Genomic DNA, 27877 nt, shown 5'->3' on the forward strand with positions numbered 1-27877 from the left:
TAAGTACCTTTTAATAGTGAAAGAGAACACACCCGAAAGTAATACAAAATAATACTGAATGTAAACTGTAACTGAAAAGTAAAATAAAAAAATAGTGAAAGAGACTGCTTTTAATTATTCTGGGGTACCTATCGTAACCCAGGATTGTCATGGACAAACCTGGACGGATAGTTCCTTAGGCAGTAAGAAGATAAGCCATTGATGACTTGGTCTTTATTTTGAAAGATCTTAGAGTCTTTTGTTTGTTTGTTTTGAGCTGATCTAATGTAAGTTAAATATTTACTCTTGACTTTTCCATTTTATTTTCCTTATTAGACTGGATAAAAATGTGAGAGGAGAAATTTAAGGGCTCAGTATTTAATAGTGTCTCTATGAAGCAGCATTAGAAGATAGGAAAAATGATGAACTTGTGAGCCCCTGTCAATTCTAAAATTAATTTAAGAGTTTTTAATATAATTATTTTGTAATTATGTAAGATACAATTTTTGAGTAATATGTCATTATTATATTTAGTGTCAGTCATTAGACGTTAATTATAAAATTAAGTACTTTGCTAAAATAATTATGTCTTACCTCAGATAGATTTTGCAATGATGCCATGTGAATCTAGGTAGTTGACTTTTTTGGGATAGAAAGAAAGGAAAAAATATTTAAATTTCTTTTTTAATCCTCCATGAGGATATGTTTATTAATTTGAGAGAAAGAGAGAGAGAGAGAGAGAGAGAGAGAGAAATCATTGATTGGTTCCCTCCTATATGTGCCCTGACTGGGCATTGAACCTGCAACCTTTTAGTGTGTGGCGTGATGCTCCAACCAACTGAGCAGCCCACCTAGGGCAAGACAAAACATTGTTAATGGTCTATGTTAAGATACAGTGCATCTTAAACTCTAATATGCATTTGAATCACCTAGGGACTTCGTTAAAGTGAATTTTTTGCTTCAGTAGGTCTGGGATGGGATTTGGGATTCTGTATTTTCAACAAGTGGACCACACTTTGAGTAGGAAGGATTTGTCTATTTTTTGGCTAAGCTGCAGATATGTAATTGTTTAATAAATAATTTGCTCTATTTTATAGAAAATGATACCTTTATGTATGTGTGTGTAAATATATATTGAAGTAACTAATATATGTATGCATAAACATACCGAAGTCACTCAACCAGCTTCGTATACTAGCAGATACATATATAGAATAATGTTTATTGGACCAGAATGTTTTTGAAAGTAAACAGACAGTGTCTCCTTAAATAATTTCTTATGTGTTTGTTAATCTGTTCTAGTGATGAAGAGACAGATATCAATTCTCTGATAAAATCCTGGTTGAGGAATCAACCTCCTAAATATAGAAATAACCTTGAAAACTGGATTGGAGATTATTTTGTAAAAGCTTTACAATGGGTTCTGAAGCAGGTAAGTTGCCATTATATTTCATAATTCATCACTTAAGTGAGACATATAATGATCAAGAGTTGTTTACCTATAGCTGCCTTTTAGTAGAGCTCTGCTGGAATATGGGGTGGAGTGGCAGGTAGATGTCTTCATTGCTGTCTTTCTGTATCTCTTGGTATAATGTTTTATCATATTAGTCTTAAAACTCTTTAATTCTCCCATCCACAATATCTTGCACTGCTTACCCCCAAATCTTGAATATTGGAATGTCTTTTAAATTTTAATAACAAAACCATCTTGTCACATTTTACTATATCAGTAAATACTCATGTATATATCATTCTAAAGACAGTGTCAAGTGACTACTAAAGTAGAATGGTGAGTTATTAATAATATTTTTAAAACATTTGCTTATTCAACAGATATTTATTAAGTATCTAAAATATGTCAAATATACCATTAGACAAGACTTTGGGAGTTGAACATTCACAGGAAAATTCCTCTTGAGAAGGTTTTTCTAATGGAGAAAAATGAATGGGAAAATTTAATCACAATATAATGGGATGAAGAGAGTATTACTGTCTTCTAGGAAAGTTTTAAAAGGAAATTAATTATTAATTAATTTTGAATTTGAAATGTGACTAGAAGGTTAGCATGCAAAGAAGACAGTGGAAAGCTTTCAGATATTCTACATGATTTTTTCAGCTTTTCTTGGTATTCTTTTCATGTCATTGCTTTTACGAAAAATGTTAACAAAAACAGGAAATACGATGATGGAAAGAGAGTTGACTTGTGTGTGAACATATAATATGGTGGACAGATGATGTGTTGTGGAATTGTGAACCTAAAACCTCTATAATTTTGTTAACCAGTATCACCCCAATAAATTCAATAAAAAGGAAAAAATAGAGGAAATAAGTAGCAGTGAGTTTTTTGAATTTCTCTGTTAATTTGAACTTGATTTAGAATTCAATACTTTGGGATTGAACAGACATACAAAGAAATGGAGATCTTACTTTAGTTTTTGAATCTTTTTCTTTTCCGATTTTGTAAGCATGAAAGATGGAAGAATAGGGATTTTTGGGAAGTGATACAAGTGAGATAGGTTTATTTGAATGCCTCAGGGAAAGAACCACTCCCACCAGCCCTCAGTTTGACTGAGCTGTCTGCTCTGTTCTTTTTTTTTAATAAATATGTTTTTTTAAAGATTTATTTATTTATTTTTAGAGAGGAAGGGAGGGAGAAAGAGAGAGAAAGAGAAACACGAATGTGCAGTTGCTGGGGGCCATGGCCTGCAACCCTGGCATGTGCCCTGGCTGGGAATTGAACCTGCGATACTTTGGTTCGCAGCCCGTACTCAGTCCACTGAGCTACACTAGCCAGGGCTCTGCTCTGTTCTTTTGCAGCAGTGCAGTGTCTTTCAACTATATTATAATTGCTTACATTTATTATAAGCACGTTGAGGGGAGCCCCAAGCCTGCCATATACCTTATTGTATCCCCAGAACCAATTGCACTAATAACAGAGTAGTGAATGAATGAGAGTGTATGTGCTCAGTTAAATACCTGATGCCTATGCTGTAGCACATTTTCAGTAAATACATTGTTTTCATTAATGTAAAACATACAAGGTTCTCCAGTGTAAATACCTTGAAGTCACCTATTTACATGCTGTTAATGTAAGAATGAGAAATATAATGATGCTGAATGGAATATGTAGATATGTAGGGGTTTGTGACTGTAGGAACGATGACAGGATAAGATTATTGAGCCATAGCGTGGATATCAAAGATGCAGTTAGAAACTAATTTGTTTTGATGTTAGGTCCCTGTTATATCTAGTCAAGTAACTGATTTTGTTTATAACTAGAGTTTTGCTTTCTTGTATGAATTTAGCAAATTAGACAATCTGGAGGAAAATGTGTGGGGTTCCTCCATCTCGCCTTTAAAGCCTTGAACTCTTGGCGTGGCCTAAGCAGTTGGATTCCTACCCATCTCCTTTTTCCTGCTCTTCTTCCCATTTCTCCATGTTATAAAAATATTTATTTTGCAGGAAGAGTGGTTTTCTAAAAAAAGTGCAGATTGGATAATTTTACATGCTTACTTAAAAACACTTTAAAGGCAGTGAAAATAAAATTTGCACTCCTTACCATATCCTGTATAATTCTGTGCACTCTGGCCCTTGCGTACCCTCTGACTTAAATGACTCTTCCTTTGCTAACTCAGGCACACACTTCTTTTAGTTCCTGAATTATACCAATGACTTACCTTTGCAATTGTTGCATGACCAGATCTCATTTTTCAGAGGTTAACATCAATGTCACCTTTTTCAGAGAGGCTTTGAGCCCTCAGTATGACTTACCTTTCTCAAAATATTTATGCTGCTCTGTAGCTGTTACTTCAACTTGTTAACCATCTCCTCTACTAGACTCGAGTTCTATGATAAATATACTCTGTTTAGATCATTTAAAAAATATCTAGTACTACATACAGATTCTGTGCATAATTGGTTCTCAGTAAATTCTTTTTTATTTATTTATTTTTTATTTTTTTAAGATTTTATTTATTTATTTTTAGAGAGGGAAGGGAGGGAGAAAGAGAGAGAGAGAGAACATCAATGTGCAGTTGCTGGGGGTCATGACCTGCAACCCAGGCATGTACCCTGACTGGGAATCGAACTTGCAACACTTTGATTCGCAGCCCACGCTCAATCCACTGAGCTATGCCAGCCAGGGCTGGTTCTCAGTAAATTCCTACAGAATAATGAGAACCCTTTCCTCTTCTAACTCCCCAGCAGTCACACAGGGACCCCAGAGAACTACAGATCAAAATCATCACTACAAACTCAGTCTAAAAGTTTCATTGTACAATTCTGCGTAGAGACAGAGCTCCAAATGGTTTCTTATTTAAGCATGCTTTTACTAGACTTTCATGTTCAGTGCCATCAATATAGCCCTTGCTTCTAGCTTCCTTTTTTAACAGTAAGAGGAACTGAGGAATGATTCTTTTTAGACCGATGCTCATTGATTTACCTTCTTGTATATTCTTCTTTTATGTTCTGTTTGGGAAGTAAACAAACTATGTATCTGTTTGGGGACTTTTGTACTTATAGCTAGAAATATACGGCTGTTTTTATGATTATTTTTTATTTTCAAAGTTTGTACAGTATATATAAATTGAATGAAATCTGAACTTTTTACAAGTTGAAAAGAGGGATAAATTTAAAGAAGATCATTAGAAAAGATATGTGAATATCAGTCTGTGTGGTTCTAAGTTAACTAATTAATTGCCTTTTGTGTGTATCATGGATTTTAATTAACAGAATGACTACGTGGTCGAAACAAGTTTAGTTGGGACTGTGATGAATGGTTTGTCACATCTACATGAATGCAGAAATCATGACCAATTTATTATTAATCTCATAAGGGGGCTTGGTGGAAATCTGAACATGAAATCACGTCTGGAATTTACCAAAGAGGTAATACATTTTAATGTCTATATTCAGTCCACATTTAAAAATTGACTCTTTTAAAAGAGATTTTATTTATTTATCTTTAGAGACAGGGGAACAGAGGGAGAAAGAGAGGGAGAAAAACATCGATGTGTGAGGGATACATTGATCAGTTGCCTCTCACATGCCCCCTCCTGGGGACCTGGCCCTCAACCCACGCATGTGCCCTGACTGGGAATTGAACTGGCAACTTTTCGGTTTGCAGGCAGACACTCAATCCACTGAACCACACCAGCCAGGGTTCACTGACTCTTAATTGACAAAATACAATTACCTATAACTATAGTATATAGAATGTTTTAATTTTGAAATTATACATTCAATAGAATAATATTGCATATACATACATATGCATGTATACTTATGTTTAACTTTCAAACTAGTTTGTATTTGATGGTATTATTAAAATTTTATATTATATTTTAATAGGCTAAAATTTGGAACAAATTTTTTGTTAGACATTTTGAACCTACTTAGCTGTATGAATATAAATAATTATTTATTTTTAATCCTAGAATAGTATATATTTTTAAATTGCTTAACAAGAATAGTTTTAGCAGTTAGGATTGTTAGGATAAATTAATCACTATCAATATTTGCTTAAATAAATGTAGAAGTGTTACGGAACTCCGAACCTATGCAGTTCTGAAACAGTTGTGAGGGGTTACATTGCCCGCCACCAGGAAGCATGACTCTTAGTGTCAGAATTTGGTGAGAAGGAAAGGAATTGCTTATTTAAAAGTTACACAGATTTAGAATGATGATGGAATTCTGCCATTAAATCCCTCTCTCTTTAACATACCCACAAACACACAGGCCTGCCTCCCTTCACCAAATCAGGCCAGCTACAGAATATGTCAGTCAGAAGTGTACTGTTTCTCAGAAACACAAAAGTCCTTGGCTCAGCACTCCTGGTCACAATTCATCATCTCCAGCTTCTCCCAGTAGTCATTGCTCCCCTGGGCAGGTTCCACAGTTCCCAGCATCATCAGTCATGTGGCTGTTTTCTCCAGCACTTAATCCAAAACCACATGGTACCTCCTTATACACTAGTCCTCATGGTGGTCCCATACAGCCCTTCTGTACTCTTTCAAACTGCATGGTAGAGAGAGAGTGCCTCATGGCTGCTGCACCTCATTTAAATCCTGGCCTGGAGCTTCCACTGTGACCCCATTTCCGAATCTTCCCACAATGGGTTCCATCTGCTTGTTCTTAGTGTACAATTCACATTCTTTCAGCTGCCATTATCAGTTCAGGCAGGCATGGTCCTGTGACTCAGGGCTGCTGTAACGGGAACCACCTCCCTGCATCACCAGTCCAAGTCATGCCCATCTCCCTGGCCCCAGGCAGCACAGCTTTTTAACATAACTATTAAGCTAGCAAAGTTACCACTGATATGTAAAGTACCTCTTAATTATCCTCCCCTTCCCCATCCCCCAAGCCAGGTTTGTGTGGGATATCCTCTGAGCTTCATTACAAAGGTATAGTTTACCTAAGTTGTTTATAACACTGAATTCGACATATTAAGGGATTTCTTTTAATTGACCTTTTTTGAAATAATTGAACATATGTTCCTTTGAGTTGACTCCAATATTATGCTTCTTCGTTTTTATCATTCTGTTTCTTCTTTGCTTTCTCTATTGTTTTCCTTTCCAGGGTCATTCTATTGTCAGATACTGAATACTTCTCATTGTTACCACTCAATGCCATGTTACATATTTCATTTAGGACCTTCTCTTGCCAAAGTTCGGAATAAAGGTGTCGAAGAGTAGCATTAGGGCCTAACTCTCAGCCTTATATCTTGGAAAATAACAGTTTTCACAGGTAGAGAGCAGTGAATCGGCAACACCAGAATATGGTGGAAATAAAGGTCTAGGATTCCTACATTGTGCAATTTATAATTTAGAGTTCACAATAACTCAATTAAAAGTTGAATGTATTTGTATTTTAGTGTATATGAAAACTAGATGGCAGTCATTTGCTTAAATGATCACTTAGAAAATGATATTTGAGATAAAATTTTACTGTAATTTGAAGGGATATTTAGTATGTTTATAGTATGTGAACTTTTTTGAACTAAGCTATTTCACTTTGGGACATTTACTTTAAAGAATTAACATTTTACATATTCTGGAGTATATGAAAACTTGTCCAACTTTTTCCTCTTAAGGTTTTTAATTGGGCGAGAGAATCTCCGCCAGACTCTCACAAACCAATGGACACCTACTATGACTCAAGTAAAGGACGATTAGCATCTTATGTGCTGAAGAAGCCAGAAAACTTGACTGCTGATGATTTCAGTAATGGCCAAACACTTCCAGTCATTCAGACTCCTGACATGCAACGAGGTCTAGATTCTTTCAGACCTTGGTTAAGTTCTGACACTAAACAGCCATTTATTCTTGTAGGACCAGAAGGATGTGGCAAAGGGTAAGAGCATAAAAATGTTGATGGAGGCACATATTGTGAATTTATATTTCTCCTTCTAAAATGATTTAACAGCTTTGGTACCTTTTTTTGGTTAAATTAGCACTTACATTTTCATGGACTCTTTCATTATCATACGTGTAACAATATGAACTTAGAGAAGAATATGTTTTTTTTTTTCTGCCAGGTTATGTTTTCTAATGGGCAGAGAGCAGTCTGAAACATGCTTATAAAATAGTTTGTTCATGAAATCAAAACAAAAAATGAATACCTTAGATATTTACAAATTAGCATTTACTTTATTTATAAAAAGTGAATCTTGACGTTAGCTCTCATTTTGAGAATAGGTTTTAATTACATGGAATTCAGCCTATTTTTAGTGCCTGCTGAGTATAGTTTCTGGAAATAAAGGAGACATGAATTATTAGTTTCACATTTCTAATAGTAATTTTAAAAATTCTATAAAGCCATAGTAATTTTCCTTAACTTGAAGAACTTAACATCTTAAAATCTTTTTTTCAACTGTGGGGAAACAGTTGGTGTCCTTAATATATAGTTGACCAAACTAAATTATTTCTGTAAACTTCGTTTTTTTCCTTTCTGCTAAAATAGTCCCAAAATTGCCTTAAAATGTGAATATATTTTTCAGTCTAAAATAGTTACCATATCCATGTTTACCATTTTCCCCTTAAACATCATATATAATTTAGAAAGTGAAATATTTATGAAATAGAAATTTTATATTGAAAATAAAAGGTGTTTTACTGGTTGCATTTTCAAAGTTGGTGTTACACATCTTTCATAGGATGCTGCTCAGGTATGCCTTTTCTCAGCTGCGCTCCACCCAGATTGCTACAGTTCACTGCAGTGCACAGACCACATCTCGACACCTCCTACAGAAATTGAGCCAGACTTGCATGGTAATCAGTACTAATACTGGCCGAGTATACAGACCAAAAGACTGTGAAAGACTTGTTTTGTACTTAAAAGATATCAATTTACCCAAACTTGATAAATGGGGAACCAGTACTTTGGTAGCTTTCTTACAACAGGTGAGTCTTATCACTTGAAGTGTTTTGATATAATTGGGAACCAACTTATTTTCATTAAGTTTTCTTATAGATGGAAAATTCTGCTTTCCTCCTTAGAGCCAGTTTTATCTAGCATGTGTCCTGGAAATTAAACTCTTGAAGCGTCTCAGTCTTGCTCTAGGTCAACTTTCTCGGATCTTCCTCCCTTTAGAAGTTAGTATTACATTGAGTTCATACATGACAGGAAGAGTAAAATCAGCCTTTATCTATACCTGTTACATGTCCTTTATTCCTAAAAGGAGGAAAACAGAAGCTGAGGATGGTGCTGGAGTTAGACTTTCTGTCATGTCCCTTTCTGGCTGTGTTAGTTCATTAGTCTCCCTTTTTGTCATGTAGCAGGGATTGGAGACCATGCATTCTCACTCAGTGTGGAAGGTTTTATTTAATCTGTTTCACATCACATTAGAAATCCTAAATTCTAAGTTAGAACTTTCTGTGCTTCTATGTCTTCAACTTTACCTATACCACATAACTGCAAAATATAATAAAATATTTGTAGAGAAAAACCAAAAATTTTTAACATTTTTCTTATTTCATTATTTTTGATAATTGCTTGTGAATTTATACTATCACCTGAATTTTAATGTTTTACTAGAGAGAAAGCATTTAAAAAATGATAACTATTTAGCTAATGTTCATTGAACACAGTCTTGAGCAGTATTTTTTTTCAATGATGTAAGAATTTAAAGTATATTTCAATTTTAAATTCTTGAAGTAGGTAGAGGATGATGATTGCCTTCATTTGGAAATGAATTCTATGCAAAAATCTATCATGATTAAAAATAGTAAGCATTAAACTTTTATTTTTTTAATTTTTTTCAAATAGGTATTGACATATCAAGGATTTTATGATGAAAATTTGGAATGGGTTGGTTTAGAAAATATTCATATTGTGGCTTCTATGTCAGCTGGAGGAAGACTGGGAAGACATAAGCTTACTACCAGATTTACCTCTATTGTTCGCCTTTGTGCTATAGAGTATGTATCTTAGTGTTTTAATTTTGGGGGAAAGACACAGTTACATTTTATTAAAGGTATCCATAAATGATATTTCTTCAAAATGTAGAATATACAAATAGTCAAACTTAAACTCTGATACTAATTTTTGCCTGCCCTTCTCAAATGATAGGCAATACTTTAGGATAATAAAGACTTTAATCAACATTTCTTATATATTAGGAATAAAATAGAACTGTTTTGTTTGTCTGTGCTCTAAACCATCAACATGAGGAATCAGAATGTTAGATTTTAGATTTAAATGTTTTATGATTTCGAAAAACAAAAACACTATAGAAATTTAGGAAGATAACTAAACAGAGAATTTAAATCTGAAGAAAGTAGAATTTAAATCTGAAGAATGTTAATGGCTGACAGCATTATTCCTAATACATCCACCCATTTCCATGGTCCATAACTGTTACAGGACTTTTGAATTTCATGGTTATGGATCTATTCCTTCTGTTATATTTTGCCTTATAAAATCTAATTTTTGTGTTTTCATGCTAATTTTAACCATCTATTAACATTCTTCTTTCAGAAATGTTAAACAGCCACCAATTAAGCTGTATTGAGATTGACTTTAGTTTGGGAGAAAGAATTTGATTTGATTTGTTGTATTCTACTGTTACAGTTCTGAGGTATATTATTACCACACTATGTACAGGCCCTATATAACTCAAAATCCTTCCTCTTAGCAAAGCTTTCCTTTTAGCCCTTTCTAAAGATCAGTGGTTTTTCAAGCAGTTATGTTTTTAAGTGATATCTTTGGAGTCCTTATTAGGACCCTCAGTTTTTGAAAACAGATAATTTGGGATATAATTTGGTTGCAGTGAGAATAGGGATGTTGAGCTTGGCCTCACCCCCTGAGTAAATCTGCATGATCTCAAACATCACAGTTTGAAAACCACTGCTATAATTTAACATTAAAATAATAATTTAGAACAATGATTTATTTCAACTTGTTTCTTATATTTATTTCAACTTTCTTTTTTAGTTACCCAGAACGAGAGCAATTACAGACAATTTATGGAGCATATTTGGAACCAGTTTTACATAAAAATTTGAAGAATCATTCTATTTGGGGTTCTTCATCAAAAATTTATCTATTAGCAGGATCTATGGTACAAGTGTATGAGCAGGTATATATTTATTTAGAGTATACTTTGGTTTTCATGTCTATTTGTATCACTTGCCAGGGACTGTCTTTAATCCTGACCTGTATTGATATTCAGGCTTTCTTTTCCTGTTGTGTATTAGGCCTTTTAACTCCAGTATAAGCTCCGTGAATACAAAGATGCTCTTTGTTCTTTATTCCCTATTGTATCCCTGGCACAGTTTCAAGTAGACAATAAATACTGACTGAATGAATCAGCGGGTGGATAATTATTCTGCCGTTAGCTCAAATTTAGAATATTTAGGATGGAGTTCATCTTTTTTCCAAAACTAGATCTTTCTCCTGACTTTTATTAGTTCCTGTCTTCCAGGCTTCAAACTCAAGAGAGTAGTATTTGATGTTTGTTTCTTTCTTCTTACCTGTGAGGAAATGCCTAAAGTATCCTTCCTTGGTAAAGTAGGGTGATACTTGAAAATAGCCATTAAGGATGGCAGAAGACATTATCTTTCTAGTGCTAGTGCTAGGGATGCAATGGTGGCTGAGTCTCTATTCTTTTGAAGTTCACGTTCTAATGAGGGACCTAGTCATATATAATACAGTGTCATAAGTATAACAGCAGTGGCACAATTTATACAAAGAAAGCATAGAAGAGGGACTAAATAACTGTTTTGTGTGGTAGTTGATAAGGGGAGGTGAAATGTGATCTGAATTTTTAAAAAGTGAATAGAAATTTACAAAGTGATTGAAGATGAAAAGGTCTACCTAGGTAAAGTGAATAGTATGTGAAAGTTATGAAAGTGTTTGTGGTAGATGCTTTTTATAATATTGTAGTTGAAGTAGGGAAAAATAGGTTAGAAAGAAATTCCTTATTTTTTAGCCCTGACTAATGTAGCTCAGTTGGTTGGGTATCATCATGCAAAGGTAAAGGTCCCCGATTTGATTCTGGGTCAGGGCACAAACCTGGGTTGGAGGTTCAGTCTTGGTGGGCGGGGGGGTGCGTATGAGATGAGAACATCACACTAATGGTTCTCTCCCTCTCTCTCTCCTTCCTTTCCCCTTACTAAAAAAAATAAATAAAATCTTAAAAAAAGAAATTCCCTATTTAAAAAAAATTAATTCAACTGTTCAGTGATCAAGGCCAGAATAAGAGCAATGTCTCTGTCCATAGAGAGAAAGGGGCAGACTCTGTACTGGTTATATAATGAAAAGTGACACTTTGATATGTTAAAAGCTCAGTGGCTCCTTGAACATAAAGTTAACTCTTTGGTTCCCAGTATTAGAAAATGGGCCTTACCTACTAGATCTGTGAGTACCTTGGAATTGCAGCCGCCATTTTATAAAGCTTAGGTTTGAATTTCTGTAGCAGCACTTTTTAACATTTCATTTCATTTCATTTCATTTCATTTCTTTTTTAACATGGACAACATTTAGCAGTTTGTTGAAGCCTATGAACAACCCTTCTTAGAAAATGTTTTAAAGTGCATAAAATATAATATACAAGATAACTAAGGAAATCAATTAAATTGAAATACACTTCCAACCATTGGTAGAAATTGGCATTTATGTGAGTCTAAGGACACTGGAAAATTTATTGTGATCATATTAAGAAAGCAGACAGATGACTTACTGTATTTTCTTTTTCAGGTGCGGGCCAAATTTACAGTTGATGATTATAGTCACTATGTTTTCACTCCTTGCATCCTTACCCAGTGGGTTCTTGGCTTATTCAGATATGATTTAGAAGGAGGTAAGTTTTGCTTTCATGATTTTAAATCACTTTTTTTTCTTAGGCCACAGACTATGTGTGTGTGTGGGCATGTGTACATGTTTGTGTCTTTACACTATATATTGTGTTTGTGATAGATACATGACATGAGTATTGTAACTATTTATGGTATTTTAAAAAACTATAGGTAGAATAACATTAATGTGAAATTTAAATAAACATTAAATTTAAACATTAATGTTAAAATTATAATAATTATTGTATCTTCTCATCTAAAGTATTTATGATTATCATGATGAAAAGGTGATTTTGGGAAAAATGAAATTATTATTCTTTGTAGCCAAAGCATATTTAAGTGCTTTTTGGGATTGGCATTTTTATTGAACAAGTAGAGATAATAGTGCTTAATATATACTTTAAGTAATCAAAAAAATTTACCAACTTATTAGCCCAAAGAATCTAAACTTTTCTTTCTCTTTTTTTCTATTTATCTGATGCCAAAATTATGGTATGTAGATTCTTATTGTCTATTTATTTCTACTAATATGTTGAAACTGGCCATTTCAAAATCAGTTGAATTTGATTACAATTAGAGAAAATTTTGCCTTTTTTAGGACCTTCAAACCATCCACCAGATTATGTATTAGAAATTGTAGCATATGAAGCACGGCGCTTATTTCGTGACAAAATTGTTGGTGCAAAGGAACTTCATTTATTCGACAGCATTTTAACATCGGTGTTTCAAGGAGATTGGGGGTCAGATATATTAGACAATATGGCAGGTAATATAGTTATTGAGTTTATGTAAATATATAATACATATGTGTAAATATATAATTTACATATATGTGTAAATATATACATATATGTGCATGTTATAGGAACTTGAATTTACTAATAGCATGATTTAATATGTCTAAACAAATAAAAACATTGGATAATTTTAATGTATTTTTATCATAAGGGGTTGCTCTGTCATTTTTGCTAGATTTAAATAATTATATTCCAAACAAACTATGATGATGATAAGTGTTTTGAGAGGACAGAAAAGGGCTCAGGCTGTAGCATTTTACATTTGCAATTCAATGTTGTATTTTCTGAAGGATTTTCACTAATAACGTTTTTAAACATATATGTTACATATATATGAAAATTAAAGATAATTGTGAAAATCCATATTTGATTGTAATAAACTTTTGCTTGAAACTAATGCACGTTCTCATTCTGGTCACTGTTCATAATGTCAGCAGAGAACTTTTTATGTATTCTTGTTACTAGCTTCACCTATTGTTATGATAAACAAAGCATAACATCATATAGTGAAAGCAGCTATGTTGCATTTGAAATTATTACTGCTTAATAACAAATTTGCATTTTGAAAACTGCTGTGGGATTAATGCATGTGATGAAAATCATCTTGGTGAAAGGACCTTTGGTAAAAAAGGACCATATTATGGAAATACTTTCTAATGAAATAGCTTTTAAGTTACAAAATGGGTTTCTATTCTATCAGACTCTAAAGTGAAGCTTCAAACATATTTCATAGAGTACCTTCTATACAGGGTGGGGGAAAAGCAGATTTACAGTTGTTTGTATGGAAAATAATACAATAATTAATAAACAATGATGTAAGAATAAACTGTGTTTCATGAACTCACAACTATAAACCTACTTTTGCCCAACCCAGTATTTTGTACATTTCTGGATTCAATATTGGTCCCAGGGTCATGTTACATAAGCCAAAATGAACTGTGAAGGTGGTAAGGATGTTGAGATTGATAGAAGTACTTTTCTAGGTGCTGTTTGAGTTTTGCAGTAAGGAAATAAGTTCAAGTGAACTTCATGTAGGAGAAAATGCTGAGAAAAACCTGATAATGGTACACAGTTGGCTTGCTTTTTAGTGAGGGATTATGTCCATGTGGCCTATATTTTCATGGCTTAGTGTGAAGAGGTTTTGTTTCTTAAACGGTGCCATCTTTCTCAGTCTGAAAATCAAGTTAATACTGTCTATTCTTGCAAAGAAAGTGGCATATCTTTTGGGGATTAGATGGTATCACTGCCTTATTAGGTATCTGAATTCTCTAAAGTTTGCTATTTTTTTATAGGCTCCTATGTAGTACTCAATAAATAATATATGCTTTTTTCCTCAGTACTTTACTTTTCAATGGAAAGTTGTATTTTTTTAAATACAGGTTTGATATATGTTAGATCTAGGAAAATAGGATTTTTGTATAGAGAGATATTTATCAAGAAAAATTAATGTTGAGACTTAAAAATAAACTAGACACATCATTGTGTTCACGAAACTTCTAATCCAGTGGCAGATAATTATGAAAAGCCCTTGCTTGCAATTAGAACTGTGTTTAGATGCCACAAAGATTTGTGCAAGTAGGTGGTTATACTGGTAATTAGAATACAGCATGAAGTATTTTACAATTAACATGACCTCTCTGAATATATTTGGAATAAATATTTGATGTTAAGGGTAAGAGCGCACATGTATCTCTTACTTGGTTTCCCCCAGTGGCAACATCTGGCAAAATTATGGTACAAGGTCACAACCTGGATATTGATATTGATAAATTTAAGAGATAGAATACACCACTAAATCTATCATGTTGCCCTTATGTAGTCTGTCTACCCTGTGGAAACTGCCAGCTTGTTCCGTATTTAATATTGCTGTTTCAAGAATCTCATTTTCACTCAGTAAAACTCTCTGGAGATATACATATGTAGGTTGTTGCATATTTAAGTAGTTTGTTTGTTTTTATTGCTGAGAGTAGCTATTCAGATCAACTACCAATTCTTCAACCATTTTGCTGAAGGGCATTTGGGCTGTTTTGAGTTTTTTTGGTTTTAGGAAGACAGCTATGATAAACACATGTATAGGTTTGTTTGTAAACATACATTTTCATGTCTTTGGAATAAATGCTCAGGAATGCAGTTATAGGGTTGTTTGGTGCTTATATGCTTATTTTTTTTAACTGTCATGCTTTTTTCTAGTAGCTGTATCATTTTACATTCTCATCAGTGATATTTCAATGACAGAATTGCTCTGTAACTTTGTCAGCATTTGGTATTGTCACTATTTTTTATTTTAGCCATTCTGATACGTGTGTATTGATGACATTGTGGTTTTGATATGCATTTTGCTGACAGCTGATGATGTTGAGCACCTTTTCTATCTTTCATGGGCTCATTTGCCATCTGTATATCCTCTTCAGTGAAATGTTTCTTGATCTTTTGTCCATTTTCTAATTGTACTGTTTATTTTTTTTTACTGTTGAGTTTTGAGAGTTATATATTCTAGATACTAATCCTTTGTCAAATACATGTTTTGCAGATATTTCTCCCACTCTGTAGCTTGTCTGTTTATCATCTTAATTGGGTCTTTCACTCATAAAAAGGTTTTCATTTTATGGTGTCCAACTAATTTTTATTTTTAAGGATCTTTTGGTGTCAAATGTAACAACTCTGTTTAGTCCTAGATTCTGAAGACTTTTTCCCCCCTCAAAGTTTTATAGTTTTATATTTTAAGGCAGTTGTCCACTTTGAATTAATTATTTGTATAAAGAGCGAGATTTAGGTCAAGGTTTATTTCATTGCCTATGGATGTCGACTTGTTCCAACACCATTTTTTGAAAAGGCTACCTTTCTGCCTTGAATTCCTTTTGTACCTTTGTTGAAAATTAGTTGTATTAGCTTATTTCTGGGTTCTCTATTCTGTTCTGCTAATGTATATGTGAGTCCTTCTGCCAATGCTATGCTCTCTTGATTGCTGTAGCTATATAATGTCTTGAAATTGAGTAGATTGATTCTTTCTGCTTTATTATTTTTTAAATTGTTTTAGCTATTTAGGTTTCTCTATTTTTCCATATAAATTTCAGAATAATCTTATTTTTATATATAAGCAATATTGCTGAGATTTTGTTAGGAACTGCTTTAACTCTACTGGTTTGGAGAGAGTTGACATCTTCTAGTCCATTTACATGATACATTTCTTTATTAATTAGCCTTTGTTTTCTTTTATTAGTTTTATGTAGTTTTTAGCATACAAGTCCTATATATATTTTGTTAGATTAACACCTAAGGCTTTAAATTCTTTTTTGAGCAATTGTAGAGACTCTGTGTCTGAAAGGTTGACTATATCAAATGAAGAAGAGGGGAAGGCATTCCATACAAAAGGAAAGGAAAAAAAATCAAAGACTGGAGAAAGCTGGAGTATATAATGAGGCGAAGAGGGAGATAGGAGATTCAAGCAGTTATTTGAGCCAGATTGTAAAGGGCCTTGATTATGACAATTGTGTGTGTTTGTTTTGGTGGTAGAAAACTACATGTGGTAATGGAGTGGTGTGGAGCTAAACAATTTTGTTTTCATGTGTGTTACTCTAGTAGCAATGTGGATATAGTTGAAGGGGCAGAGACTTGTAGCAGGGATACCATGTAAGGTAGGAGGCTACTACAACAGTCCAGGTGAGACATGATGAGATGGAAAGATAATGAGTTCAGTTTTAGATGTGTATTTGAATGTTTGCAAGCTTTTTGAGTGTCTTCTGGGAATCTACATAAAGTTCATTGCTCTTTAAAGGTAGGAATCATATTTGTCTTACTACTTATCTCTAACAGAGTACAATGCTTAAATACAGGTGTATGTTAAGTGTTTAATGAATGAATGTCTGAATTATATGTCTACTAAACAATTGGAAATATAAAACTAAACAGGAGCTTGGAAGATTTGCCCAGAGATAAATAGTGAGTGGATTTTGGGTATATAAATAGTTGATATTTAAACCACAGACTAAGACTAAATAATTCAAGAGGCTGCTTAGAATTAAGGAATTACAGTCTGAACTTGAATGCAGGGAAAAATTAACATATAAAGGATAAACAGAAAACTGAAAAGAAGGAGTGGTTATAGCTTGAAGAGTATGGTAATACAGAACCAAGGGAAAAAGCTTCAATAAAGAGCTGCACACACAAAAAATGACCACAAAAAAGATTTGGACTTGACAATCAGGGCAGTATTTTCGCCCTGAAATAAGAGTATTAGACTATTGGTTTCCAAAGATAGAAGAGAATTTAAGAGAGGTAGTAAGAAGATAGTGTAAGAAATATGATAATGAAAGAGAGGAGAGGAATAGAAAATATTGTGAGTCTAGGGAAGGTAAGCTCTTTAGCTGGGCATGTGACAAGGAGGATACTTGATGGAACAGTTAGTTCCCAGAGGAATTGGGAAGAAAAAGGATAAACAGAATAGTGAACAGATTTTTTTTTTTGTAATAGCAGCACTGCTATAGATAAATTTCAGGGAAGTATGTGGGATTTTTGTTTTCTAATTAAAATTTGGTTAACTTTTATTTTAGAAGTTGGGGCTTCTGGCAGTATTAATAAATCTATGCTCTTTCTCAAAGAAAGTTTTGAGATTATTTTCTTGGAAATTTTATATGTTATAAATTTTTAATCCTTACTTGAAGATATATTTTCATGGATTTTAGAGAGGAAGGGAGAGAGAGTGAGCAAGAGAGAGAGAGAAATATTGATGTGAGAGAGAAAGATCGATTGGTTGCTTCCCACACATGCCCCAGAGTATGAACCCACAACCCAGGCACATGCCATGACCAGGAATCAAACCTGCAGCCACCTGTCGGTGGATAGGATGATGTTTCAACCAACTGAGCCACACTGGCCTGGGTTTATGTTATTTTTAACCTATAAATTTTATATAGAGATTCTGGAGAAAGAGAAGGAAAATGGGACAGATTAGAAGGGGACAAATAGGAGAAAGTTTGAAGGAAGTCATTTTTGAGGGGCAAGAGAAATAGATGCAAAGATAAAATAGGGATCCCATCAGTTTGTTTTTGGGTAGAATTTGATACAGCAATTTGTCTTTCTGATTTAACTAATCGTATTGATCTTCCAAGGCAAACTTTAACATAACTTATCTTTGCCTTTGTGCAGATGATCTTATTTGAACTAATTAACTTAAAAATAATTTAATGAGAAATGTATTTTGCTGATTCTTCCATTACAGACACCACATATAAAACAATATCTTTTATTTCCACAGACAGTTTCTATGTTACATGGGGTGCCCGACATGGCTCAGGAGGAAGGGCAGCTCCAGGACAGCCACTGCCTCCACATGGAAAACCACTTGGAAAACTAAATTCTGTAGATTTTAAGGATGTTATTAAAAAGGTACAATGTGATCAAGAATTTGGATTGGGATTTGGTTATTGTTATAGTCAGTTTTGAAAACATTTAGTACAAGCTTTTTGAGGGCGTGGAATACAAGATTGTAGAATAGACAAAGCTGATTATTTTGGAATTTAGTTCATTGTGGCAGATCTAATTAGATGCACATGGGCTTACACAGATATATGTAAAATTGCCAAGATACTTGATGTTGGGAATATTAATAAGGCTTAATATTAATGGGGAGATCATCTAAGAGTAGTGATGTCAAACTTTAGTATAAGAGCCAGAAAATATACTGATTCCTGGGTCGCATCCTGAGGAAGTCAGATTCAGTAAATGGGCCCCAAAGAACCCAAATTTCTAAGTTTCGCAGATGATGTTGATGCTGCTAGATCACTGAAACTTTGAGTAGCACTGCCTTAGACAATTTTTTAAGTTTAATCATAATAAAGAACAAGAAACAGTATTATATATGTTGCTTTAAAAATTAATATTTACATTGGAAGTTAGTGTGGATTATATATCAAGACAAGTTTTTTATGGTCTGTTAAGTTGATTAATTTGCCCAGAATGGATATTGCAAAATTTGGGAATGTTCAAAGGTAAGTATATGAAGTCTGATTGTTCTCTCTCTGTTCCTTTTTTCTATCACTTAGTTCTTGGCAGGGTATGCTACCTGTGTGTGGGCTTTTGATTCATGTCTAAGCAATGCAGAAGAGCTAAGAATTCACAAAATATTTTCTAGGCACTGGGTTTCTAGAGTTTTAGGATTATTATGTATAGTCTGTGCACACTGATTTGATTTGTAACAGCTGGTAAAATTTGAGGGCTTTTGAGGTTTTTAAAATGAATGTGGTATCTCACACTGCTTTTTACTAGTTATAGTACTTGTATACAAAAGTATCTGATTTTTGTGAACCCTTGGACTTGTTTGATATCATACATGCTTTTCTGTGGAAAGTGCCATAAAGCTTGAATATTGGATAGATAAAATGTAGGGTGTGCTTTTACATGTATTTACTTAACCCCATTTGTAGAGTGAATCTAAAGTGAATATCTTAATCGAGATATTAACATTTTTATTATGTAATTGTGGCTTATATTGATTGTAAAATATTCTTTGTGATTTTTTAAAAGGGCCTTATTCATTATGGACGAGATAACCAGAATTTAGATATTTTACTTTTTCAAGAAGTTCTGGAGTACATGTCCAGGATAGACAGAGTGCTGAGTTTTCCTGGAGGCTCCCTTCTGTTAGCGGGACGCAGTGGGGTGGGCCGTCGAACCATCACATCTCTAGTCGGCCACATGCATGGAGCAGTGCTGTTCTCCCCAAAGATTTCCAGAGGATATGAGCTCAAGCAGTTCAAAAATGATCTCAGACATGTGAGTCATAGTCTTTTTCTTCATTTGGTTTTAAGTCATAATTAGTTGCTATTTTAAAAGCCTTTAAAGATCTTTAGATATCTGGTATACAACATAGTCTTTATTTTAATTTTGATGATTATTTTCCCATGATTATCAGAAAATCATGTTACTATGTACAGATAGGAAAAAGATTCCCGTTAGGATTTTAAACTCTCAGTTACCCCAGAATGGAATGTTAGGTGAACATGAAAGAAGCAAAGGGAAGTTTATCTGGGACATATGTACATAAGTATAAAAATGATTGTCTTGTTTCGTTTTCCTGTGTCCTAGCTATAAAATAATTAAAATTTCCCCCAATAGTATGTGGTGATCATGAACTGGATTTACTTTACAAACCATAATGCTAATGTTGAATTTTTAATTTTGATTACTGATAACAAATAAAGAAATAAACTAAATGAGCTGTTCCAATATACATTTTCTTATTGTGCAGGTGCTGCATCTTGCTGGTGTTGAAGCACAGCAGATAATTTTACTTCTTGAGGATCACCAGTTTGTACATCCTGCATTTTTGGAGATGATCAATAGTCTTTTGTCTTCAGGCAAGTGAATGGTTTCTAATTATAGACAATAAAGTTATAGTGTAAACATTATTTTTACACAAAATAAACAATTTTTTATGTAAAATTATGTTTCAGAGAACTTTGGCATAGCTTTTATTAAGGAGACATGGGGTTAAACATTCTCAGAATAGGAGAATTGAGAAATTTGTTTCTATAAAACCAAAGGATTAAAGAATTATGTAAAATAATTACTAATAATGAATACTGGTGAATATACTGAAAAATCGGCCCTCTCACTAGTTTTTGATGGGATTGTGATCTGGTATAATCCTTTGGGAAAGTTATCAACCAGTGCTTACTTACTTTAAAAAATGTGCCATACCTTTTGATATAGCAATTATATTATCTGTAGAAATTTAACTTACAGAAATGAAAGGAGTAGTATGTAAGGAAATATGTATAATTTATAATAAAATATTTGTAGAACCTCACTATCCACCATTAGTGGAATGCTTGAATAATTATGGTGTGATCTTAATATGGACAAATGAATGCAGAAATCATCCAGACAACATGAGATCTTGTTTATATCCAGTCATGGTGTACTCCTGTTGTCTCTGGAACCACCTGACCTTTTTGGTGGTTTCCTAGGCAGCATACCTGCAATTTCTTGTATTTTTCCTTTTCTGAAGAATTTATGAAATTTATTAGAATGTCTTTGTAATGAGTAATCACTGTTAGTAGAATTGGTATTGTGGTAGCTTAGTTTTAAACTTGGACCAAGAATATTTTGTTATTTAAATACGAAATAAACCTTGTTAAATGCTAGTTTCAACTTCCTGGGTTCTTCTATTGTGGGGCTCCCAGGACAAAATTGCATGATGCTCATGTTTGATTCATTTTTTTTTACATATCTCAATTTTTAAATATTTGTATTTATTGATTTTTAGATGGGGGGGAAGAGAGAGAGAGAAAGACAGAGAGAGAGAGACAGACAGACATCAGCTTGGTTTGTTTTCCCACCTATTCTTGCATTCATTGGCGGATTCCTGTATGTGCTCTGACTGAGGATCGAACCCACACCATAGTGTATTGGGACAATGCTCCAACCAACTTGGTTATTTTATTTTATTTTAAAAAAGATTTTATTTATTTATTTTCAGAGAGTGGGGGAGGGAGGAAGTAAGAGAGAGAAAAACGTCGATGTGAGAGAGAAACATTGAGGGGTCACTTCTCATACCTGTCTTGACTGGGGATTGAACCCACAATCTAGGTATGTGCCCTATAGGGAATTGAACTGGTGACCTTTCACTTTGCGGGATGACTCCCAACCAACTGAGCTACACCAGTCAGGGCTGAACTGGTTATTAATAAATACTTGTTTTGTATCATCTAGGTAGGCTCTAGATAAAATTATATTTAGAATTTTAAAAGCTTTTGTTGAAAAAGACATTTCTAATATGAGCTATCTATACTTTAGTGCCCTAATGAGATGTATAGACCAGTACTCTAGTTAGAAACATGGTGGGCCAATTTCTGTTAAAAGAGTTGAGGTAATGGCAAGTGCGAGTGGTAGGTCTTGAGAAAGCATGAAGTGTTTGTGGTCTTTTTAGAGAATAACTTGTTTATTTTTAAGGTGCGTATTCTTTGTGTTGCATATTGCTGAAGTTGTCACTAGATGGAGACCTTGTTCATTTTGGATGAGGTGAAATAGACCAGCTTTACAGTCTTTTTCTTTGTGAAAGCAAATACCCAGATAAGCATTAACCCAATAATTATTGTATATCAGGTTAAGTTGGTCTTTGTGAAGATACAACTACAAAAATCATGAGTAAAGTTTAATTTTGGTAAATTTAAATTTCGCCAACATTTTTGGAGAATACACATGCACACACACACACAAATGTATTTTTTTTTTTTAGAGAAAGTGAAAGGGAGGGAGAAAGGGAGAGAAACATTAATCAGTTGCCTCTTACACACCCCCAACCAGGAACCTGGAGTGCAACCCAGGCATGTGCCCTGACTGGGAGTCAAACCAGTGACCTTTTGGTTCAACGTCCAACCCACTGAGCTACTCCAGTCAGGGTGACAAAAAATATTTTTGAAAAATTTTCCAGAGAAAGTACTCAGTAGGCCTTTGTTTCTCTTTTTATTTCAAATTCTTATTCCCTATCATGTATAATATGTTAGGAGAGCCAGCTTTCTGTGCTAAATTTGAGGAATCAAAAAGTATCTTTGTATGGCTGCAATTTAGAGAAAAATATAGAGCAGCTATATGTGTGCATGTGTTTGATTATGTACAAGCTTGGGGAAAGGTGAGTGGTCAGATACTCTGAGTTGAGCCTAAAGAAAAGTAGAAATCAAACTATGGTGTGCCCTACATGGATGCAGTGCTTTGGGTGTATAGCAAAAGAATTTTCACTTAGTCTTACAGTTTCTTATGAAGTATAAATATATTGGTTTAACAAATATTTATTAAACATCTGTTGTGTGCCAGACCCAGTGCTAAATACTGGATTTACAGAGGTGAATAACACATGGGTCAGGCCCTCTATAAAATGCTTCTAGTCTTAACTTTGATTTGCCTTTCACCATTCTGTTGCCTAGTAGCAGTTCATGGATTAGTTCTTCTGATATCTAGTATAAGTTTACTTGCCCGTCTACTCACTAATTTATTTATTTATCTATCTAACAAATGCTTGTTTGCCTGGTACTTGGCTAAGATTTCCCTAGGGTTAATATTGAACATGATCAAATATTTGTCTTCTGGGAATTCAGAATCTCACTGGAAGGCAAGAGAAGTAATTCATTCATTACTCAGTGATGTGATAAATGCTAAACAGTGATATGTTGGGATATTATGTGAAATAGAAAAGAGTCCATTACCTGGTATATGGGTAGTTAGGAAGACTCATAGCAATAGCAGTTGGCAAAGTAGTATCTTGAAAGATAAATGTTAATTTGGGGGGAACATAAGGGCCAGGGGAAGACTGTGGGTTCATATTGCAGAAAGGGAGTATTTCATTATATTTATGGAACACAAAAAAGTTCATTGAGGCGAGAACTCAAGGTCTTGGGGAGGGTTGAAGAAAAACCTTGGAAGGCGGATAAAAGGATAGATTATGAATTGTCTTGAATGGCTTGCCTAGGAGTTTGAATATTATTAAATGAAGGGAGCAGATGCAGATTTATGAATAATATTGAGGTGATAAGGTTTGTATATTTTTGGAAACAAAGATTAAATAAGGGCAGATTATATAATACAAAAATAGAAAAAGCTTTGTGTGTGTAAAATGTGTTTTGAATTAGTGTGATGCAACTAAAATTCAAAAGAAATGTTACATTCTTTGGTAGGTGAAGTTCCTGGACTCTATACTCTGGAAGAATTAGAGCCCTTGCTGTTGCCTCTTAAAGATCAGGCTTCACAGGATGGATTTTTGGGACCAATTTTCAATTACTTCACATATAGTAAGTGACATACAATTTATTAATCAGTTCAAACTCTGGTTCATGTGAAATAAATATTATTTAATTTACCTTATTTTCTATAGATTGCAAAGGTATCTTAAATTTTGGGTCCAGGTAGTAATTAATTTATACTTTTTTTTTTGGTGGAGCTTTTAGAAAATAACACTATAATAAAAACATGTTAGCAAAATTTTAGCAAAAGGAAAGGATGAAAGTGTGGTAATGTTCTTTGGAACATTTACTTTACTGCCTTTGTTTTCATGTGGTAAAATTACTGTTTATTGCTCCTAAGAGAATTAATGAACTATTTAGTTTGTGCCAGACTGTACATTTTTAAAAACTAAATAACCTGTTACTATTACAGGCACATTTTTTTTAAATATATTTTTTATCCTCACCTGAGAATAGCTTATTAAATTTGTTTTAGAGAGGGAGGAAAAGAGAGAGAGAAGCATTGATCGGTTGCCTCCCATATGTGCGCAGACCAGAGTGCCTGAGCTTGGGGTCAAACCTACAACCTAGGTGTGTTCTCTGACCAGGAATTGAACCCGCAACCTTTCAGTTATGGGATGACACTCCAACCAACTGAGCCACACCAGCCAGGGTACAGGAACAGTTTTATGTGTACTCTACTAGATCTAAAATTGAATAAGAAAAAATAAGTCAATAATATCACCCAGACCTTACTGTTAAACTTATCTTCTTTATTTTTTGAAAGGAATATTTATTATTGGTGAAATAGAGAAAGTTATTAAAGAGCTACCCTTCCTTCATGTTTACAAGGAAATTCTGCCACATCTCTAAGCAACATCATCCCGATGCTACAGTTTTCTTAAAGTATATTTTATTGATTATGCTATTACAATTTTCCCCCTTTAACTCCCCTCCACCTGCACTCCCCAACTCTCCAGCATTCCTCCCCTTAGTTCATGTCCATGGGTTGTACATATAAGTTCTTTGAATTCTCTGTTTCCTATACCATTTTTGACATCTACTTTATGTCTACCAGTTATGCTTCTTCTTCCCTGTACTTTTTTCCACACTATTCCTTCCTTCTCCCTCCCCACCAAAAACCCTGCATGTGATATCCATTTCTCTGATTCTGATCCTGTTCTAGTTGTTCGCTTAGTTTTTGTAATTCTTTTTTTTTTAGGTTCATTTGTTGATAGTTGTGAGTTTGTTGTCATTTTACTGTTCGTAGTTTTTTATCTTCTTCAATTTCTTAGAGAAGTCCCTTTAATATTTCATATAATAAGGGCTTGGTGATGATGAACTCCTTTAACTTGATCTTATCTGGGAAGCACTTTATCTGCCCTTCCATTCTAAATGATAGCTTTGCTGGATAGAGTAATCTTGGATGTAGGTCCTTGCCTTTCATGACTTTGAATACTTCTTTCCGGACCCTTCTTGCCTGCAAGGTTTCTTTTAAGAAATCATATGACAACCTGATGGGAACTCCTTTGTAGGTAATTCTCTCCTTTCCTCTTGCTTTTAAGGTTCTCTCTTTATGTTTAATCTTGGGTAACTTAATGACGATGTGCCTTGGTGTGTTCCTCTTTGGGTCCAACTTCTTTGGGACTCTCTGGGCTTCCTGGATTTCCTAGAAGTCTATTTCCTTTGCCAGATTTGGGAAGTTTTCCTTCATTATTTGTTCCGATAAGTTTTCAATTTCTTGCTGTTGTTGTTCTCCTTCGGGCACCCCTATAATTCAGATATTGGAACATTTAAAGTTGTCCTAGAGGTTCCTAAGCTTCTTTTCATTTTTTTGAATTCTTGTTTCTTAATTCTGTGCCGGTTGGATGCTTATTTCTTCCTTTTGTTCCAAACATTGATTTGAGTCCTGGTTTCCTTACTGTCACTGTTGGTTCCCTAGATATTTTGCTTTATTTCACTTTGGGTATCCTTCATTTGTTCTTTCATTTTGTGACCAAGCTCAGTCAGTTCTGTGAGCATTTTGATTACCAGGGCTTTGAACTCTCCATCAGATAGGTTGGCTATCTCCTCATTGCTTAGCTCTCTGGAATTTTGCTCTGTTCTTTCATTTGGGCCATATTTCTTTGTCCCAGCATACCTGTTAAGTTGTGGGGGGCAGGGCTTTAGTTATTCACCAGGGCAAGGCCACCCTCCATGGTGTGCTGTGGCACTATCTGTAGGGGAGGGGCCTGAGAGGGAAAAATGCAGCTTGCCTGCTTGGCTGTAGCCCCACTTTCCAACGAACTCTGGTATTCTCATGTGTGACTGGGAGTTTCTTTCACTGTGGCAACCCCCACCATGTCCACAGTCAGCTCTGAGTCTCAGTTTCTCCTTCATCCAGCCCCACCCGCATGGTCTGCCACATTGCTGTGGATTCTCTCCATCTGTCTGTCTTACCAGTGTGGTTGGTCTAGTTCACTGTTTGTTTAATTCCTTGGTTGTCAGAGTTCCATGCAGTTTGATTTTCTGGCACTTCTGGTTGTTTATTGATTTTACATTGGTCATTACCCTCTTGTTTGTGGGAGGAAGTGAAGGGTTTCTACCTATGCCTCCATCTTGGCTGGAACTCTGATGCTACAATATTTTCAACTGTTTCAGAACATAGAAAATGTAGGAAAGTTTCCAAATTCCTTTTTTGAAGGGAAAATAACATTGATATTAAAACAGGGAAAATAATATTTCTCTTAAAAGAAAACCAGATACCAATTTTGCTTGTCAATATTGAGACAAAAGTCCTCGAAAGAAAAATAAAATAGAATTGAGTATCACAGTTGAAAAATAACAAACAAAAATCAATATATTATACATACTTATTTTCTTTATGAATATGAAGTAATATTTTTCAGATATAATAAGTAATATTTTAACCAAAGTAAAAACACAAGTAATATTTTAACCAAAATAAAAATAATATAATACTGTTTTGTAGCTTGTTCTTTTTAATAACTCCTACTCTTCCATTCCAGAAAATTTTAATCTTATAAAGCAAGATCATGTGTAGGTTTCCCCAATTATTACTGCATATTACTGTATATTATTACTTCTGTAATATTACATAATTATGATTTCCTTATATAATTTTTAGGAATTCAACAAAACTTACATGTTGTCTTAATAATGGATTCTGCAAATTTAAACTTCATAATAAACTGTGAGAGTAATCCAGCATTGCATAAGAAATGCCAGGTGTTGTGGATGGAGAGTTGGTCAGATAACAGTATGAAGAAAGTAAGTTTAACATTTGAATATGGAAATAAAAAAAACACATTTTATTTTTGAAGTTACTGATTTTCTGTTTTTCAATTTCTTTAATTCTTTTTTATGTACTATTTTATTTTATTTTTTTTTTGTTGACACTATTACACTTGTCCCCGCATTGCCCCATTATGTCTCCTCTGTCCATTCCCCCACCTTCACCATATTGTTGTCTGTGTCCATGGACTTTGCATGTATGTGTATATGTTTTTTGCCTAATCTCTTCCAGTACCCTCCTCCCCAGTATCTGTGAGTCTGTTCCATTTATCTATGCCTCTGGTCCCATTTTGTTCGTCAGTTTACTTTGTTCATTAGATTCCACATATGAAGTTACTGATTTGCACAACTTTCCTTTGGTATTTGTTAAATTGCCTTAATTGTGGCTCTGAACATTATTTGTATGTTTGAAGATAACTCTATTTATTTCATATTCTTGTATGATATTATAGTTTAGTTGCATCTAGAATTTTAGGTTGAAGATTACATTCTCATGGACCATAGAGATATTTGTTGTATGTTTAAAAATATATACATTTCACTAACCTGTCAAGGTTAGCTTATAATAAAAACATCACAGTAATAATTTTAGCATATTTTTATGTTAAAATATTTATCTTTCAAAAAAATCTGTCATTACTATGCTATGTGTTTTAAATATGAAATGCCAGACAATCAAAATGAAAGGTTGAGGAGTCTGGATGTACGAATCTGGAGTTCGGGGAAAGGTCAGACATACATAAAGAGAAAAAGTTTGGAATTATCAGACTATAGGTGGTATTTAAAGCTACGAGACTGA

At 34.0% G+C, this 27877-nt stretch overlaps 1 protein-coding gene across 2 annotated transcripts in view; it reads left to right on the forward strand.

Annotated features, from left to right (window-relative positions):
• DYNC2H1 (dynein cytoplasmic 2 heavy chain 1) overlaps positions 1–27877 on the forward strand; it is a 325256-nt gene that overhangs the window by 77289 nt on the left and 220090 nt on the right. For both annotated transcript variants that reach the window (XM_045817992.1, XM_045817993.1), the window contains exons 40-52: positions 1282–1411; positions 4711–4866; positions 7070–7329; positions 8132–8378; positions 9244–9395; positions 10411–10555; positions 12175–12277; positions 12871–13038; positions 18324–18454; positions 19592–19840; positions 20316–20424; positions 23740–23853; positions 26912–27054. In XM_045817992.1, coding sequence (XP_045673948.1) covers positions 1282–1411; positions 4711–4866; positions 7070–7329; positions 8132–8378; positions 9244–9395; positions 10411–10555; positions 12175–12277; positions 12871–13038; positions 18324–18454; positions 19592–19840; positions 20316–20424; positions 23740–23853; positions 26912–27054 — 2107 coding nt within the window. The remainder of the gene's footprint in view (positions 1–1281; positions 1412–4710; positions 4867–7069; positions 7330–8131; positions 8379–9243; positions 9396–10410; positions 10556–12174; positions 12278–12870; positions 13039–18323; positions 18455–19591; positions 19841–20315; positions 20425–23739; positions 23854–26911; positions 27055–27877) is intronic.

This window comes from Phyllostomus hastatus, unplaced genomic scaffold (genome assembly GCF_019186645.2).
Source record: "Phyllostomus hastatus isolate PE091 unplaced genomic scaffold, TTU_PhHast_1.1 phas_scaffold_317, whole genome shotgun sequence".
NCBI classification, from domain to species: domain Eukaryota; kingdom Metazoa; phylum Chordata; class Mammalia; order Chiroptera; family Phyllostomidae; genus Phyllostomus; species Phyllostomus hastatus.